Raw genomic sequence first — 16070 nt, 5'->3', positions numbered from 1 at the left:
TGGTTATGTAATTTTTTTTTCTGCAATGACAGCTACCTTTATAACCCGCATAAATCATCAAAGAAAACATTTTATTGTTTATATTTACATTTTCTTTAAAAAATTAATAAATTGATCGTAAAAAGTAAGAAAAAATTAACTAAACTCGCTTAATGTACATCAATACGTTAGATAGTTGAAACAGCCAAATCGTCTTCTAAAGGAATTGGAGTCCGACATCAACACGATTATTTCGTACAGTTCTTGATTCTCTTTTAAGTTACTTTTAGAATCATTTTAACAAGAGCGTGGACTTTGGGTAGTTGTGTTAAACGGCAATGTGATGTAGGTCTGTCTATTTCAGTGTCAGCCACCCATGGCTCTTGAAAATCAACACGATTTGTCTGGATTTTGGGGTTAGACTACGCAATCGGTGTATATTTTGCTTGAAACCAGCATCATTTTAACCTTGTTTTGACGCCAAAAATAGATAGTTACATCCTACTGAAAGTCCAAGTTCTTGTTAAAATGGTTCTAAATGTTTCAACCAATCGATAAAAGAGGCGTGTTGTTTTCACCTTTGTCAGTTTCTACAGATGTATAAATGTAAAATTAGTTTCCGTAAGAAGTAGAGGGAATCATACTTGGTTGATGTAAATATTTAAACAATAAAATGCTTTCTTTGGTGATTCATTCGGGATATGAAGGTAGCGACATTGCAGGAAAAATACATAACCCGCGTTAAATTTTTCCTGCAATGATCACTACCTTCATAATCCGCATGAATCATCAAAGAAAGCATTTTATTGTTTATATTAACATCTTTCTTTAACTAATTAATAAACTGATTATGAAAAGTTAGTAAAATTCACTAAATTACTGTAACTGTACAAAAGTACGTTAGCTAAAAGAAACAGCCAAATCATCTCCTGTGAGACTTTGAGTCTGGCATCGTCATGATTATTTCGTGCACAGTCCGGGATTTTACTAAGGTCGCTGTAGGTTCAGACCAATCGATAAACAGGGCGTGTCAATTTCAGTCCTGTCACTTTCAGCCGCTGTAGCGTTCGACCAATCGATAAATAGGGCGTGTAGATTTCAGTCTGGCTGTTTATATAGAGCTATGAATTAGCTATAAGTTTCCGTAAGAAATTGAGGAAATTATGCTTGGTAGATGTAAATATATCTACAATTGTGGACTGGATTGCATAAACGCAGGATATGTATGTTCATAACAATTTAATAAAACTCACATATTCAAATGTTAAAATTAATGGAAACAGAAAGTATAATATTATTTACTATTGAAATATGTTCCTAAAAGTATCTGATATGATGTTAAGTGGTAAATACTTTCGATCACACTGTACCATAAAAATCAATTCACAGACCATGCACACATTCTCCCATACAATATTCTTTTAAAAGGCATTATTATATATTTACATCTACCGAGTATGATTCCCTCTAAAAAATTTTATACTTATAGCTACATGTAATTCATTGCTCTATAGAAACTAACAGGATTTTAATCTAAGCACCCCGTTGATTGGTCGAAACTTACATTTACAATAATTTAGTTTATTGAACTTACTTATTAATTTATTAGAAGACAGATGTGAATATAAACAATAAAATGCTTTCTTTGATGATTCTTGCGGGTTATGAAGTTAACGATCATTGCAGGAAAAAAGTTGTGTTTTTTTCTGCAATGTTTTCACCTTGATATCCCGCATGAATCACCAAAGAAAGCACTTTATTAAAAAAAAAAAAAAAAAAAAGCATCTCATTGGTTTGGTGGGACACGGACACGAGTGGACTCAGGACCCCTGACATTGTGAGGATGGTAATTTACACACGTAATCTATATGAGAATTAACAGATCTATCCGTAGCCTTCTCTTTATCAGTGTTTATGGTAGGAATGTATTTGGATGGACGATCCAGACTACTAATGGCTATAGGTCTACTTCTTTGATACCAACGGAATCATTTTGTCTTATCTGCTGGTATGTTAAACTGTATTTTGTTCATTATCAATCCTTACACTATTGTTAATCTCTCTCACAGTATAGGAGAGCTCTATACTAGCTGTTATCTATCTAAATCCGAGTCCAAATTTGAGATAACAACAATAAAGATTGGAGAATGAAAGATTAAAGACTAAGACAGTTTTACTACATTGTCAGGTGAGCATAACGGCCCATGTACCCCTTGTTTCGGTGATTGTCACATGGTAGACCTCAACTCCCCCTCCGCGCAGTGAACCTTACCCTCGATATCATGTTTACAATTGCACAGACGCGAATAACTAGAAGCAGGTAAGCTAATCTGGAGTACGTTTTGTAGTCGTGTACGTATTGTTTTTTTTAATGTATGTTAATGCTTTCCATGCACATCATCATGATCATGGGTTGTTATGTAGGTCAGTTCTTGCACTTGGGCCACTGTATAACTTTAATATTAATAGGATTCGAACACATTTGTTTCTTCAAATTATTTTATGTAGGCCTACTTTCTACGTAGTCGTTCATTTGACGTGTATTAGTCACTTGTGTGTAAAACTGTAAAAATCGTGTTACAGTGTACGTTGCCTGTGGCCTGTGAATGGACTATAGTATATACGTCCCTGCCTAGGCCTAGGCCTAGGTCTACTCGTAAACTTGTTCACAAAGTGCACGGCCCATTTTCAATTGAACCCACCGTGTTCTCAGATTACCACTGCAGTATGTTTAAGCCTATTTCGTTATACACTTGAACGACTTCATATGCAATTCCTCATGTTTTTAAGTCCTAAAAATATACATGCACCTAGCATATCGTTTTTGAAAGGGTCGGAGTTAGGGGTTAGACTTGACCTGGTTTTTAATTATTTTTTTTTTGGTGGGGGGGGGGGGGGGGTGGTGGTGTAAGTTGTGTTGTGTCGTATCCTCAGTTTCTATGATAAAACTACATTCGTTAATTTCCCAATTAATCTTTTTAAACAAACTATCTTAAAGTGAGGGTTGGATTGGGGGGTGGGGGTGGTGGTGGGTTTGGGGCTGTTCAAATTTGTATGTGTAAATTGTCTGCCGAAGCAAAATGTCTGCTACGTGTGGGGACCCCCCCTCCCCCCCCCCCCCCCCCTTTGTTGCTTCGTTCGTATAAGTTGCTCAAAAGTGTACACTTTTTACACTATCCTCACAGTATCAGGGGTCCCGTGAGCAAGTGAACTGATCAGAAACCCTGATGTATGTTGTGAGGATATGTTTTAGATTTTTGTAAGTTTTTTTTTGTAAGCAGGGAGATCAGTTTCAGTAGTTTAAAATTAAGTGCAAACAGCCTTGCCGTAGAAAAAGGCAGACACTAAGTCTTATCTATTCCAACGCATGAAAGACTTTGTGATTACTGTAACACTGGAGCTTAATTTCATTTTTTATTCAGCTGTTCTAAATACATTCAGTTGAATCTGGCAGTATAAAAAAAAAAGAAAGATTATTTTCATGTTTTCATAGAAATAATTTCTCAAAAATTTCAGATATCCTTTAGGCTAAATTCTTTTTTATTGATAAATCCTCAACAGTGTTTAAAATATTATTTTAGTTATAAAACTCTCTCAATGTACATCATATAGAAACGGTGCACTAAATAAAAATAATAGTTGATCAGTCTCTTTATGCAACATTCCAATTATTTGCAGTTTCCATTCATTTTCTTCGCAGTGGATGCACATATTCATATAAAATTTAGTATACAGGTTTATCATAATAATATCTAGGTCAAGTTCGATTTTGGGTACAATCAAGCATTTTTTGACAGAGTTATGCCCCTTGGACAAAGAAAAATTCCAATTATTTGTATTTGTATGAAAAAAACCCAAAATATGAAAAATAAAAAATTACAAGTATACATTGTATAAGTATACTAATTAAATGATTTTTTAATAAAATGTGCTTCCAGATGAAGGTGATCCTAAGTAAATATACAAAAGATCAAATTTTATAGTTTAGATATGCATAATTTAAACATTTTTGTAACGCAAATTTTTACAGGTATCTTATGGCATTGATTTAAGTTATTTCAAGTATTAGGGGATCGTTTTTACTTTAAAGGTATTCTAAAATATCTACCGGTAGTATATTTTTCATTTCAAAGTAAACTTTCTTGATGAAATTCAGATGAACAGGAAAATGTCAGCCTTCCTTGGTGACGCTGGAGCCCTAAGTATCGGAGCTGGTGTTGTTACTGCGGTAACTGCTGCTGCTGCCACCTATTATCTGTCCACAAGACCAGAACCAAACGTCCTTCCAACCATTGATCTCAATGATCAAGCAGTTGTTTTAGAGGTAGTGAGAAGATTTTATACTCTGTCCCTTAATTTTATCAATATATTCATAAATATTCAAACTTATTTCTTATGTTAATTATTCATGGATCATTTTTATGTCCTTGATGACTATAAGGCTTTGAATTTTCTGTAACAGTATGTGCAGGGATATTTTACACTTTTGTAAGCTTTACAATGTAACTAGTGTAAATTTCCCCCACATGTATAAACCACTTTTATGGTATACATTTTCTTTATCTATGTCATCTGATGATTAATGCTTCAAAAATGATTGAGGTTATATTCCTTTATTTAATGTTTGGGATTCAATAGTAAATATGCAAACAATTCCAAAAGCTTAGGAATGGTTTGCATATTTACTACTGAGAAAAAGTTGTAAATATGGAATTCATTTTTGTTATTTATGATGATTATTCATTGTAACTGCAACTTGACTTGATCATAAATGTGACTTTATGTACCTGCAAATTAATAACAATTGTATTAAAAACATGCCAATTGTACTTTACTTTTTACAGGATGGTACAAGATTGTCCAGGTTTATCAAAGATGGGAAACTGATGAAAAATTTGTATGATGATGTAAAAACATTATATGATGCATTTCAAAGAGGAATGAAAATATCAGGTACCTGTATATAGTGGACTGTTGTATTATCCTACCTGTATATAGTGGACTGTATATAGTGGACTGTTGTATTATCCAAGTCCTAATGACATCTCGTAATTGTATCACAAATGGCCAAACACCGTAATAAAATGCCTTAAAGGCTTGTAGCATTGTATCATAGTGGAGGAGCCAATTGGTTTGCACATTTATTTTTCTTTACGTGGAGTAACTACCCTACATTTAGGATGTAGGTAAATGTACATTAAAAAAAGATAGTGGCCAGTCATTCTAATGCATTACATTTACCAGTGCATTTATAAAAAGTGTAGGGGCCAGGCATATCCTGTACATGGCAAATTGTTATTTACACATGAACATTTATGTTTTCTAACTTTGCAGGAGATGAACCATGTCTTGGAACTAGAACTGGACCAAATTTAGAGTATCAATGGATGACATACAAAGAGGTACAAGTACAGAAAAATACACTGAAATGAATGCAAAAATAACGTGTGTCAGTGGATGGCTTAAGGAATGATTTGAATAACCTTAATCAAGTTTTACAATACAGTGCAACTATATATTGTTAATATAGATGAGGCATATTCTCTCTCACTCTCTCATATTTAGGAAAGAAAAAAACTTTTGCTGTTAAGACACAAAAATATTTGGAGGATTGCATGTTTCTCATTTATATTATTGTTAACATATATTTATTATATTCTATTATATTTTATTAGATTATTATATTAGATTATTATATTAGATTTTATTAACAAATCTCATAAAGCCTGAAGGGCTTTATGGAAGATTTGATCATGTACCAACCCTTATTTATATCCCGATATACATCCAAAAATATTTCTTATATTTACATTTATTGCAAATTATTTATTGCAAATTATGACAATAACAATTCCTCATACTTTTTTTCTACTTTTGACAAAACAACACTTTTTTATTATTAAAAAGGGAAACAGAAAAGAAAATTCACTTGCGCAATTGAAAAAAAACGATTGAAGCTTGACGGAAAAGTACCACCTCTGTTGAAATCGCAGAGCGGTTAGAAATTTGAAAACAAAGCGATTGAAAGTTCAGTTAGAGTCTACTTAGGCATTTTCAGGGGAAACTGCAGAATCAGATTAAAGAGCATAATGATTTCCTCCGACATTATAGAGGAATGCTATTTTATCTTCGAAGTTCTTTTTTACGGAACAAATCGGACAGAATAGCACAAGGAGCTAAATTTGTCCGTGATCCGTGAATGGACTAAACACGAAAGGTTTGTGATGTTGCGTTTGCAATTTTGACCGATGCTTGTAATAAAGTCGGAAATGAATTTTAAGTGAATTAACTCATTTGACAAATTGCGATTGTAATTTTCAAGAACTACTCGTTACGATGTCGATCCATAAACATTCTGTTTACAGGCCCAGTGTGTTATCTAACACGAATCATTTATCCACACAATTAATGTTATATTTTTTAAGAAAATGAATGAATAAAATTTCATATAACAAAATACAGATATGTTAATTTTTACGATATCTAAATAGGTGTGTTTCAGCACAAGTTGGTTAGTTTGTGCACATAGAAAAAATAGTGGCCTAGATTTTTCATGCGCTACTTTGACCTCTGGACTCATAACGATGTTATGCATGAATAACAGCGGATTGCGCAAACAGTGTTCTATAAGGGAAAACATTTGCAAGTGTTAATATAGCAGCAATATTAATCCTCAATCAAAATTTAATTCTATGTATCATGTTGATATTTAATTAATATTAAACAACAAAATTAAATCCCCACAGACATACCATTTAAAATTCCTGCAAAACTCTCTTCCATGAACTATTGTTAGATAATTGGTGATTTTAGACACAATTATCAGGATATATATATATGCATATACAGTAAAACCTAAGGATCTCATACTTCATGTAGTTCAAAAATAAAAGATATCAGGGTTTTTGACATTGATATGCAACTGTATTTCAGCAAAGCAGCTTTATATAATTTACAATTCAGTTTTTCAATATCTTTTATACTTGTAGGTGTTTGAAAACTCTCAAGCATTTGGTTCAGCTTTGTTAGCCAGAGGTCTAAAACCAAATGATTCATCTTTCATTGGCATCTACAGTGTTAACAGGCCAGAGGTAAATATTTCAACCCATTTGTTAATTGCTGGTTTTAATTTACAATTTTTTGTAGATTCCTTGTTATTCTTTATTCTGCTTTTCTGACATTTTGTATCAAATCACAAAATCTTAAAATTGCAAGCAACAAACTTCAAGCATTTTTTTGTAATTTTATATAGTAAACAAATGTCAGAAGAAAGCAGGACTTTCAAAATGTGGATATTAATTCCTTGCCTTCAGTTAGAAATTCACGGTACTAATGATTTCATTAAAACAAATTCATAAAGGTTTCATTAGTAATTGACTCTGTTTTTGTGTTCCTGCTGTAGTGGGTGTTTACAGAGCAGGCATGTAGCATGTTTTCGATGGTCTCTGTTCCTCTCTATGATTCCTTGGGACCTGATGCATGCAAATTCATCATCAAGCAAGGTAAAATCGTCATTTCCTGTGCCATTTTCTTTATTTTACATTAATTGCAATTCTCCTCTTTGGAAAGAAATCCTATTTAACGGTCTAACTTGTCTACAGAGAGATGAATTGTTTCATCTCCAATGAATACGTTTTAGCTCGCCTGAGGTTCTGATTACTTTTTGTCCTGTTTTACATCTGTCTGGCTATCTGTGATCTTTCACACATTTTCAACATCTTTTCAAGAACTAGTGGGTCAATATCAAGCAAATTTGGCTAAAAGCATTTTTAGGTGGAGGGCTTTCAAATTTCTTCAAAACATTGATCAGGAGCTCTTCCAAATAAGGATGTTGAATAATAGGGAATAATGAACATAGGGTACTGGTGGAGTGTTTTAAATATCTAGTTTCTCAAGAAAAAACACCCAGAAATATCAAAACTTTTACTCACTTATCATCTCTCTGCCACGAAGGATGCATGAGAGCATAAAACTTTTACTTAAGCTTCCTTTTATATTATTAATTAATTCCTGGGGGTCAAAGAGGGACATGAAATAATGGGTGTTCATTGTAAGAGTACATGGAAAAAAGGTCCTAAAAAACATGATGGTTAGAACATGAAAAATTAATTTGGAATTTATCATATACCAGATACATATATATTCAGAAGTTTCAAGCGTATTTTGAATCATTTTAACTGGAGCTTTGACTTTGGGTAGTTGTGTCAAACAGCAATGTGATGTAGGACTCATGTCTATTTCATTACTGGCCACTCAGCCATGGCTCTTTGAAATCAGCGAGATTTGTCAGGCTTTTGAGCTTAGACTACCTGTCTGTGTATATTTCACTTGTAAGCAGGGTCATTTTTAACTTGTTTTGATGCAAGAAACAGATAGTTACATCCCTTTGAAAGTCCAAGGTTTTGTAAAAATGGTTCTGTTTTGCCATAACCCCTATAGTGAGGGGGGGGGGGTTTAGGGGGGGGGGGGGTGACCAAAAAGTTCTAATGAAGAAATTTTAGATTTGCTCTGCAAACTATACAGAGCAAAAAGAGAACCATATTAATATGTAAAATATGTAAGGAATTATTCTTTTGAATTTCTTTGGTATAGATGAATATGATCAGTGGGAGGCAACTTTTGGAAGTTTAGAAAATGTTATAATTGTTGTACATCTCTATTTTTGTTGTGTCAAAGTACATGTAGTTAAAATCTTGAGATGAAGTAAACACCAGCACTTTGCGTTTTGTTAATTTCTTATCATTTCTGTCATAAGGCATTGATTTTGAGAATACATTTGACAGGTGATATTGGATATGTGGTTTGTGACACTGCTCAAAAGACCAAGAACTTGCTAGCCAAAGCAGACCAATGTCCCTCCCTCAAATGTATAATAATGATGGAGACCCCCTCAGAGGAGCTCAAGACCGAGGCATCCAAGTGTAAAGTAGATCTGGTACAGTTCAGCGATTTCCTGGTAAGGAGGATTTAAGGATTTGTATTATACTTTAACAATAAGGATTTTGCTGCTGTTGTTTGTTTATTAAATTATTTGTTTTGGGGTTTTTGGGTTTTTTTTTTGGGGGGGGGGTGGGGGTGGGGGCTGGGGGTTGGATAGTCTAAGTGTTTGGTTATTTGTGACATATAAGTACATATATACAAATATTAATATTTTTATTTGGGAATTTATAAACCAAATTACTGTTACAGTAATTTGTACATTGAATTTTAAAGATCTTTTAAATTCTTCTTTCAGGAACTTGGCAAGAAGAATCTGAAAGAACCAATGGTATGGCCTTGATTTTGTACTATAAAAATCTCTTATAGACTATGTTAACAAAGTAGATTTATTGTACCCAGTACATTGCACATATCATAGTGACTTTTGCTTTATGTTAATAGAAGAAGGGCAATATGAGCTGAGTTTCCATTTTATAAAAGTTTACTATTTCATTTCATGATATTAATATTGATTTGGTTTTTTTTGTAGCCCCCTAAGGAATCAGATTTAGCTACAATCTGCTACACAAGTGGCACAACAGGTTTAGTAAAGAAATGTTTTCTTCTTTTGCATCATTAGCATTTAAATTATGGCACAAGGTCTCTGAAAATTTTGATTGCTTACATTACTTCAAGCCCTGTGATATTTACTTTAGTGAAATGTGGATCTGACGCTTTGAAAATATTAAATTTATGTGATTAGTTGCCCTTCTTGATTCTGTTCAAACTTGAACCAATGGTGCATTAAGTTACTAGCTATTGACATGCCCTATTAATTAAGTTTCCATAGTTAAGAAGAATTTTATTTGAATGTTATTGATGTTTAATTAGAAAGGAGCTATCATTTATAATGCTAAACAATGTTTTTTTGATGGATTACATATATTGGTAGAGTTGATCTTCGATATCTCAAACACTGATACCTCGAATACAATGGATATGTCAAAGTGATTTTCAAGTCCCAACAACTTATTTTTAGCTCACCTGAGCCAAAGGCTCAAGTGAGCTTTTCTGATCACAATTTGTCCGTTGTCTGTCGTCGTTGTTGTTGTCGTCGTCGTCGTTGTTAACTTTTCACATTTTCATCTTCTTCTCAAGAACCACTGGGCAGATTTCAACCAAATTTGGCACAAAGCACCACTAGGTGAAGGGGATTCAAGTTTGTTCAAATGAAGGGCCACGCCCTCTTTAAAGGGGAGACAATTGAGAATTATTGAAAATTTGTTGGTATTTTTCAAAAATCTTCTTCTCAAAAACTATTTGGCCTGAAAAGCTAAAACTTGTGTGGAGGCATCATCAGGTAGTGTAGATTCAAGTTTGTTCAAATCATGGTCCCCAGTGGTAGGGAGGGGCCACAAGAAGGGGATCAAGTTTTACATAGAAATATATAGAGAAAATCTTTAAAAATCTTCTTCTCAAAAACTATTTGGCCAGAAAAGCTCAAATTAAAATAGGAGCATCCACAGGTAGTGTAGATTCAAATTTGTTCAAATCATGGTCCCCGGGGGTAGGGTGGGGCCACAATTGGGGGATCAAGTTTTACATAGGAATATATAGAGAACATCTTTGAAAATCTTCTTCTCAAAAACTATTTGGCCAGAAAAGCTCAAATTAAAATAGGAGCACCCACAGGTAGTGTAAATTCAAATTTGTTCAAATCATAGTCCCCGGGGGTAGGGTGGGGCCACAATTGGGGGATCAAGTTTTACATAGGAATATATAGAGAACATCTTTAAAAATCTTCTTCTCAAAAACTATTTGGCCAGAAAAGCTCAAATTAAAATAGGAGCATCCACAGGTAGTGTAAATTCAAATTTGTTCAAATCATGGTCCCCAGGGGTAGGGTGGGGCCACAATTGGGGGATCAAGTTTTACAAAGGATTATATAGAGAAAATCTCTAAAAAATCTTCTTCTCAAAAACAATTAGGCCAGAAAAGCTCAATTTCAATTGGAGTCATCTTCAGGTAGTGTAGATTCAAGTTTGTTCAAATCATGGTCCCCGGGGGTAGGGTGGGGCCACAATAGGGGGATGAATTTTTACAAAGGAATATATAGAGAAAATCTTAAAAAATCTTCTTCGCAAAAACTATTAGGCCAGAAAAGCTCAAATTATAATGGAATCATCTTCAGGTAGTGTAGATTCAAGCTTGTTCAAATCATGGTCCCCGGGGGTAGGGTGGGGCCAAAATCGGGGGATCAAGTTTTACGTAGGGTGTGGCCATGATGGGGGGATCAAGTTTAACATAGGAATATATATTAAAAATCTTCTTCTCAAAAACTATTAGGCCATGAAAGCTCAAATTTAAATGAAAGCATCCTCAGGTAGTGTAGATTCAAGTTTGTTCAAATTATGGTCCCTGGGGGTAGGGTGGGGCCACAATGGGGGATCAAGTTTTACATTGGAATATATAGAGAAAATCTTTAAAAATCTTCTTCTCAAAAACTATTTGACAAAGAAAGCTCAAATTGGCGGGTAACCATCCTCAGATAATGTAGATTCAAGTTTGTTCAAATCATGGTCCCTGGGGGTAGGGTGGGGCCACAATGGGGGATACATTTTTATACATAGAGAAAATCTCTAAAAAAATCTTCTTCTCAAAACTATTAGGCCAGGAAAGCCCAAATCTGAGTGAGAGCATTTCCAAATTGTATAGATTCAAGTTTGTTAAAATAATAGTCCAATGGTATGGTGAGGCCACAGTGGGGGATGAATTTTTACATAGGAATATATAGAGAAAATCTTTAAAAATCTTCTTTTTAAAGACCATTTGGCCAGAAAAGCTATAACTTGTGTAGAGGCATCCTTGGGGAGTGTAAATTCAAAATCACAGTCCCTAGTGGTAGGGTGGGGCTGTGATGGTGGTTTGAATTTTTACATAGGAATATATAGAGAAAATCTTTAAAAATATTCTGGGAAAGTTTTTCGGTCCAAAACTTAGTACTTAGTGTGATAACACAGGTTATGCAGATATAAGTTTGATGAAACCGTGATACCCTAGAGAAAAGTGGGGCCACAAAATGGGGGGGGGGGGTATATAGGAATAGAGAAAAATCTTCTTACAGGTACAAAAACAAAAGGGGCTTGGTATTTACCAAAAGAAAGAGGTGGATAAAAATTGGCAGATTTTCAATTTTTTAGCAAGATCTACTGTACTTAGTTGTCAAGATAGTTTGATACTGTAATGCTAATTTGATCAGAATTAAGGCAATTGTTGCTCAGGTGAGCGATGTGGCCCCTGGGCCTCTTGTTTATAAAAGTGTTTTACCCTTGATATCTCGAATACTCGGATATCTCAAAGTTTTTAAACAGTCCCATCTAGTTCGAGATAACAAAGTTTGACTGTAATTCATTTTTATATTGTAAATTTTAGGTGATCCTAAAGGTGTAATGTTGACACATGCCAACCTGATAAGTAACATGTCAGCTGTGGCAAAGACTGCTTTGGTGAGTCTGATTTAAATTTGATTTTGGTAGAGTAATTCAAACAATTACCATTATAATGAATACTGTGTAAGGCTCCTGTAGCCATTTTTAGGAACTCTTTGCATTCTTTACTTCATTAGCTTTTTGTTATCAGGCTTTTGATATTTCAGCAATAACAAACTTTTTCCAAGAAACTACAAAACTGCCAGTAATCAGAAAGTATATTGAAATGTACCATTTATTGGGGTCAGAGGAGCATGAATTACATTTAGAACCATTTTAACAAGACATTTGACTTTTAGTTGGACGTAGCTATCTATTTTTAGCAACAAAACAAGTTAAAAATGACGCGGTTTCAAGCGAAATATACACAGACTGTGTAGTCTTAGCTCAAAAACCAGACAAATATTGTTGATTTCAAAGAGCCATGGCTGAGAGGCCAGCAATTTAAATAGACAGGCCTAAGTCACATTGCTGTTTGACACAACTACTCAAAGTCCAAGCTCTTGTTAAAACGGTTCTATTAATATTAAGTCCTGTTTTTATAGTTCCCAGTGATGAGACAAAAAGTGATGCCATATTAAAATATTTATATATTTAAATTCATAATTTTTTTAATAAATTTAATATCCATATTTACTGAGCATTGAAACAAACTACATGTACATAAACAGTATACCTATGTACATACATGTGTGCAAATGGAACCTTAAACTTAATTTCTTGGTAATTAGGGTCAGATTTACAAGGGTTGTTCTGAAATTATTAATTTAAACATATTTTATTATATAAATTCAATAGGATTGGACAACAGGCATAGCCTATGTATATCATCTCCTGGTATAATAGGTCAAGTTAAATAAATTTTACAAATGTATAGTATAGTATACAATATCCATCCGTAACTATAATCATGTATTTGAATAATTTTTTGTCAATTGTTGCGCTACAGTAGTAAATGAGTATCTACATTGAAATATTCTGAAATTATTGAGACAAACCATGTAATTTCCTTTCTAAGTGACAGGTTTTAGTGAAAATTGACATAAACATTGAACAAATTCCAACAAATAATTGAGCAAAATATTACTTGGGTATTAATATTTTGTTTATGACAGCGGCACATTAACAAGTCAGTGGTCGGGATAGTCCTGGCACAGACATAAACAAGTCGAATAGAAAACCTTTACTGCTACATACAACATGTCGGGAAACCTACATATAAGTGTAAAATATATTAAATTATATATGCTCAATATGTTTTTCATGGTCACTAACTTTTATGTGTCACTTGTGTTCGAGTTGAAATATGAAAATTCTATAGAATATTTACCAATTTAAGCCAAAGAGGTTTAACTACAATGGCACATTAAATTTAACTCTAAGGCAGCTACATGTAGTGCTAAAATATATTTTAAATTGGTGAGAATCTGGGAAGAAAACACTTTCAGACCAAGCAACTATTTAAACAAAACCTGCATGATTAAAAGGGGTTTATAGCTTTAATTTATCATGCTTTTTATACCCCGGCTCTGAAGGAGAGGGGGGTATACTGTTTTACCCTTGTGTGTCTGTCTGTCTGTCTGTCTGTAACAAAAATTTCTGTCGCATTTATTTCAGCAACTATTTATCGCAGATGCCTGAAATTTTTACACAATATTTGTATAGGCATGCCATATCATGGGATATATTTTTGTACCAATCAGACGTCAACTTCCTGTTTAATGACGACTTTGTTTATTTTTAGCAAAAATTTTCAAACAAATTTTTGTCAAAGTATTCTCTGCAACTGTTTATCGCAGATGCTTGAAATTTTTACACAGTATTTGTATAGGCATGCCGTATCGTGGGATATATTTTTGTACCAATCAGATGTCAACTTCCTGTTAAATGACAACTTTGTTTATTTTTAGCAAAAATTTTCAAACAAATTTTTGTCAAAGAATTCTCTGCAACTGTTTATCGCAGATGCTTGAAATTTTTACACAGTATTTGTATAGGCATGCTATATCGTGGGATGTATTTTTGTACCAATTGGACGTCAACTTCCTGTTTAATGAGTACTTTGTTTATTTTTAGCCAAAATTTTCAAACAAATTTCCGTCAAAGATTTCTCAGCAGCTATTAATTGCAGATGCTTGAAATTTTAACACACTATTTGTTTTGGCATGCCATATTGTGGGATATATTTTTGTATCAATTGGACGTCAACTTCCTTTGTTTATTTTTAGCCAAAATTTTCAAACAAATTTTCGTCAAAGATTTCTCAGCAGCTATTTATCACAGAATCTTGAAATTTTTATACAGTGTTTGTTAAGGCATATGCCATATTGTGGGATATTTGTTTGTACCAATCAGATGTCAACTTCCTGTTAGATGAGTACTTTGTTTATTTTAGCCAAAATTTTCAAACAAATTTTCCTCAAAGATTTCTCAGCAGCTATTTATTGCAGATGCTTGAAATTTTAACACACTATTTGTTTAGGCATGCCATATTTTGGGATATATTTCTGTACCAATCGGATGCCAGCTTTCTGTTAAATGTCGACTTTGCTTATTTTGCATATTCACATCAGAGCGGGGGTATCACTAGTGAGCATTGGCTCACAGATATCTTGTTGGGGTTTTTTTTTCACATATCTTCTCTTTAAATTTTCCACACCAAATTTGAATAATATGATTTTTTTCCCTTACTAGATGGCCATATCAGTGAATAGCAATGATGTTCATATTTCGTATCTTCCTTTGGCTCACATGTTTGAGAGAGGGATGCAGGCACGTATTGATTTATTCAATATATTTTTTTGAGGGGAAATTTTCATGAATGAAAAGAAAGAATTGGTAATTTGATGCTCTTGTATTTATTTTTCAGATTATTTGTTTTATGCATGGATGTAGAATAGGATTTTTCCGTGGAGATGTGAAGTTGTTGACAGATGATATGCAGGCATTAAAACCCACTCTCTTTATCACTGTCCCCAGACTTTTAAACAGAATCTATGACAGGGTAGGCATTAAAAGAAAAACTGACTGAATGCAATTGTATTTATTTGGTAGATATAATCTTTTAATGTATGTAGGTCTATACCGTAATTGAATCAGGAACATAGTTATCGCCAGTAATCCAAATCAATAAAGCATTTTATTATAATTTTAAATAATAATTCAAGCATTTTATTATACCGGTAATATCATATTATTTCCAAGTGTATGATTGGTTGATTGTTGTGGTGTGACTGTGCCATAAATTCTGTTATAAAACTTACTATACTATTAAATGAAAGAAAATTTTTAAACCTCACTACTGGTACTGTACCAGTTATCGGCTAAGACTAGTTATCGGCTAAAATGAGAATTAGGGTTTGTAGCACGGGACAATCCAAGATTTTTTGATTCAGTCGTCTTTTTCGAATAAAGAAAAGTAGGTTTGCTTGAAAACTTTCTTGAATATGTTTTATACATGAGCTTAAACGATCATTGTTCACCGCTGATTTTACATCTTTGCACTTTCAGCAGTGGGGAAAATGACATAATAAGTTAAAAATAGAATATTACCCCTTTGTGATACGTTATTATATCCCTTCTTTGATTTGACATATAATATAAATACATATAACATGTATAATCAAAAGGAATTCATTAATTTCCGAGAGATTCGTAGCGCAGTTGAACGCCTAACTGCGCAAT

At 33.5% G+C, this 16070-nt stretch overlaps 1 protein-coding gene across 3 annotated transcripts in view; it reads left to right on the top strand.

Moving 5' to 3' along the window:
• The first annotated feature begins 2167 nt into the window (after positions 1-2167).
• LOC105348806 (long-chain-fatty-acid--CoA ligase 5) overlaps positions 2168-16070 on the top strand; it is a 25418-nt gene continuing 11515 nt past the window's right edge. The window contains exons 1-12 of one of the 3 annotated variants that reach the window (XM_034459000.2): positions 2168-2299; positions 4113-4303; positions 4824-4932; positions 5314-5381; positions 6969-7070; positions 7382-7481; positions 8763-8935; positions 9215-9247; positions 9449-9500; positions 12331-12404; positions 15081-15158; positions 15256-15390. In XM_034459000.2, coding sequence (XP_034314891.2) covers positions 4136-4303; positions 4824-4932; positions 5314-5381; positions 6969-7070; positions 7382-7481; positions 8763-8935; positions 9215-9247; positions 9449-9500; positions 12331-12404; positions 15081-15158; positions 15256-15390 — 1092 coding nt within the window. In that variant the 5' untranslated portion in view covers positions 2168-2299; positions 4113-4135. The other 2 variants (XM_034459003.2, XM_034459002.2) reach the window with 2 other exon arrangements.

This window comes from Magallana gigas, chromosome 7 (assembly GCF_963853765.1).
Source record: "Magallana gigas chromosome 7, xbMagGiga1.1, whole genome shotgun sequence".
NCBI lineage: Eukaryota > Metazoa > Mollusca > Bivalvia > Ostreida > Ostreidae > Magallana > Magallana gigas.
Note: the sequence above shows the minus strand (reverse complement) of the source record. Positions and strands in the feature narration are given on the sequence as shown.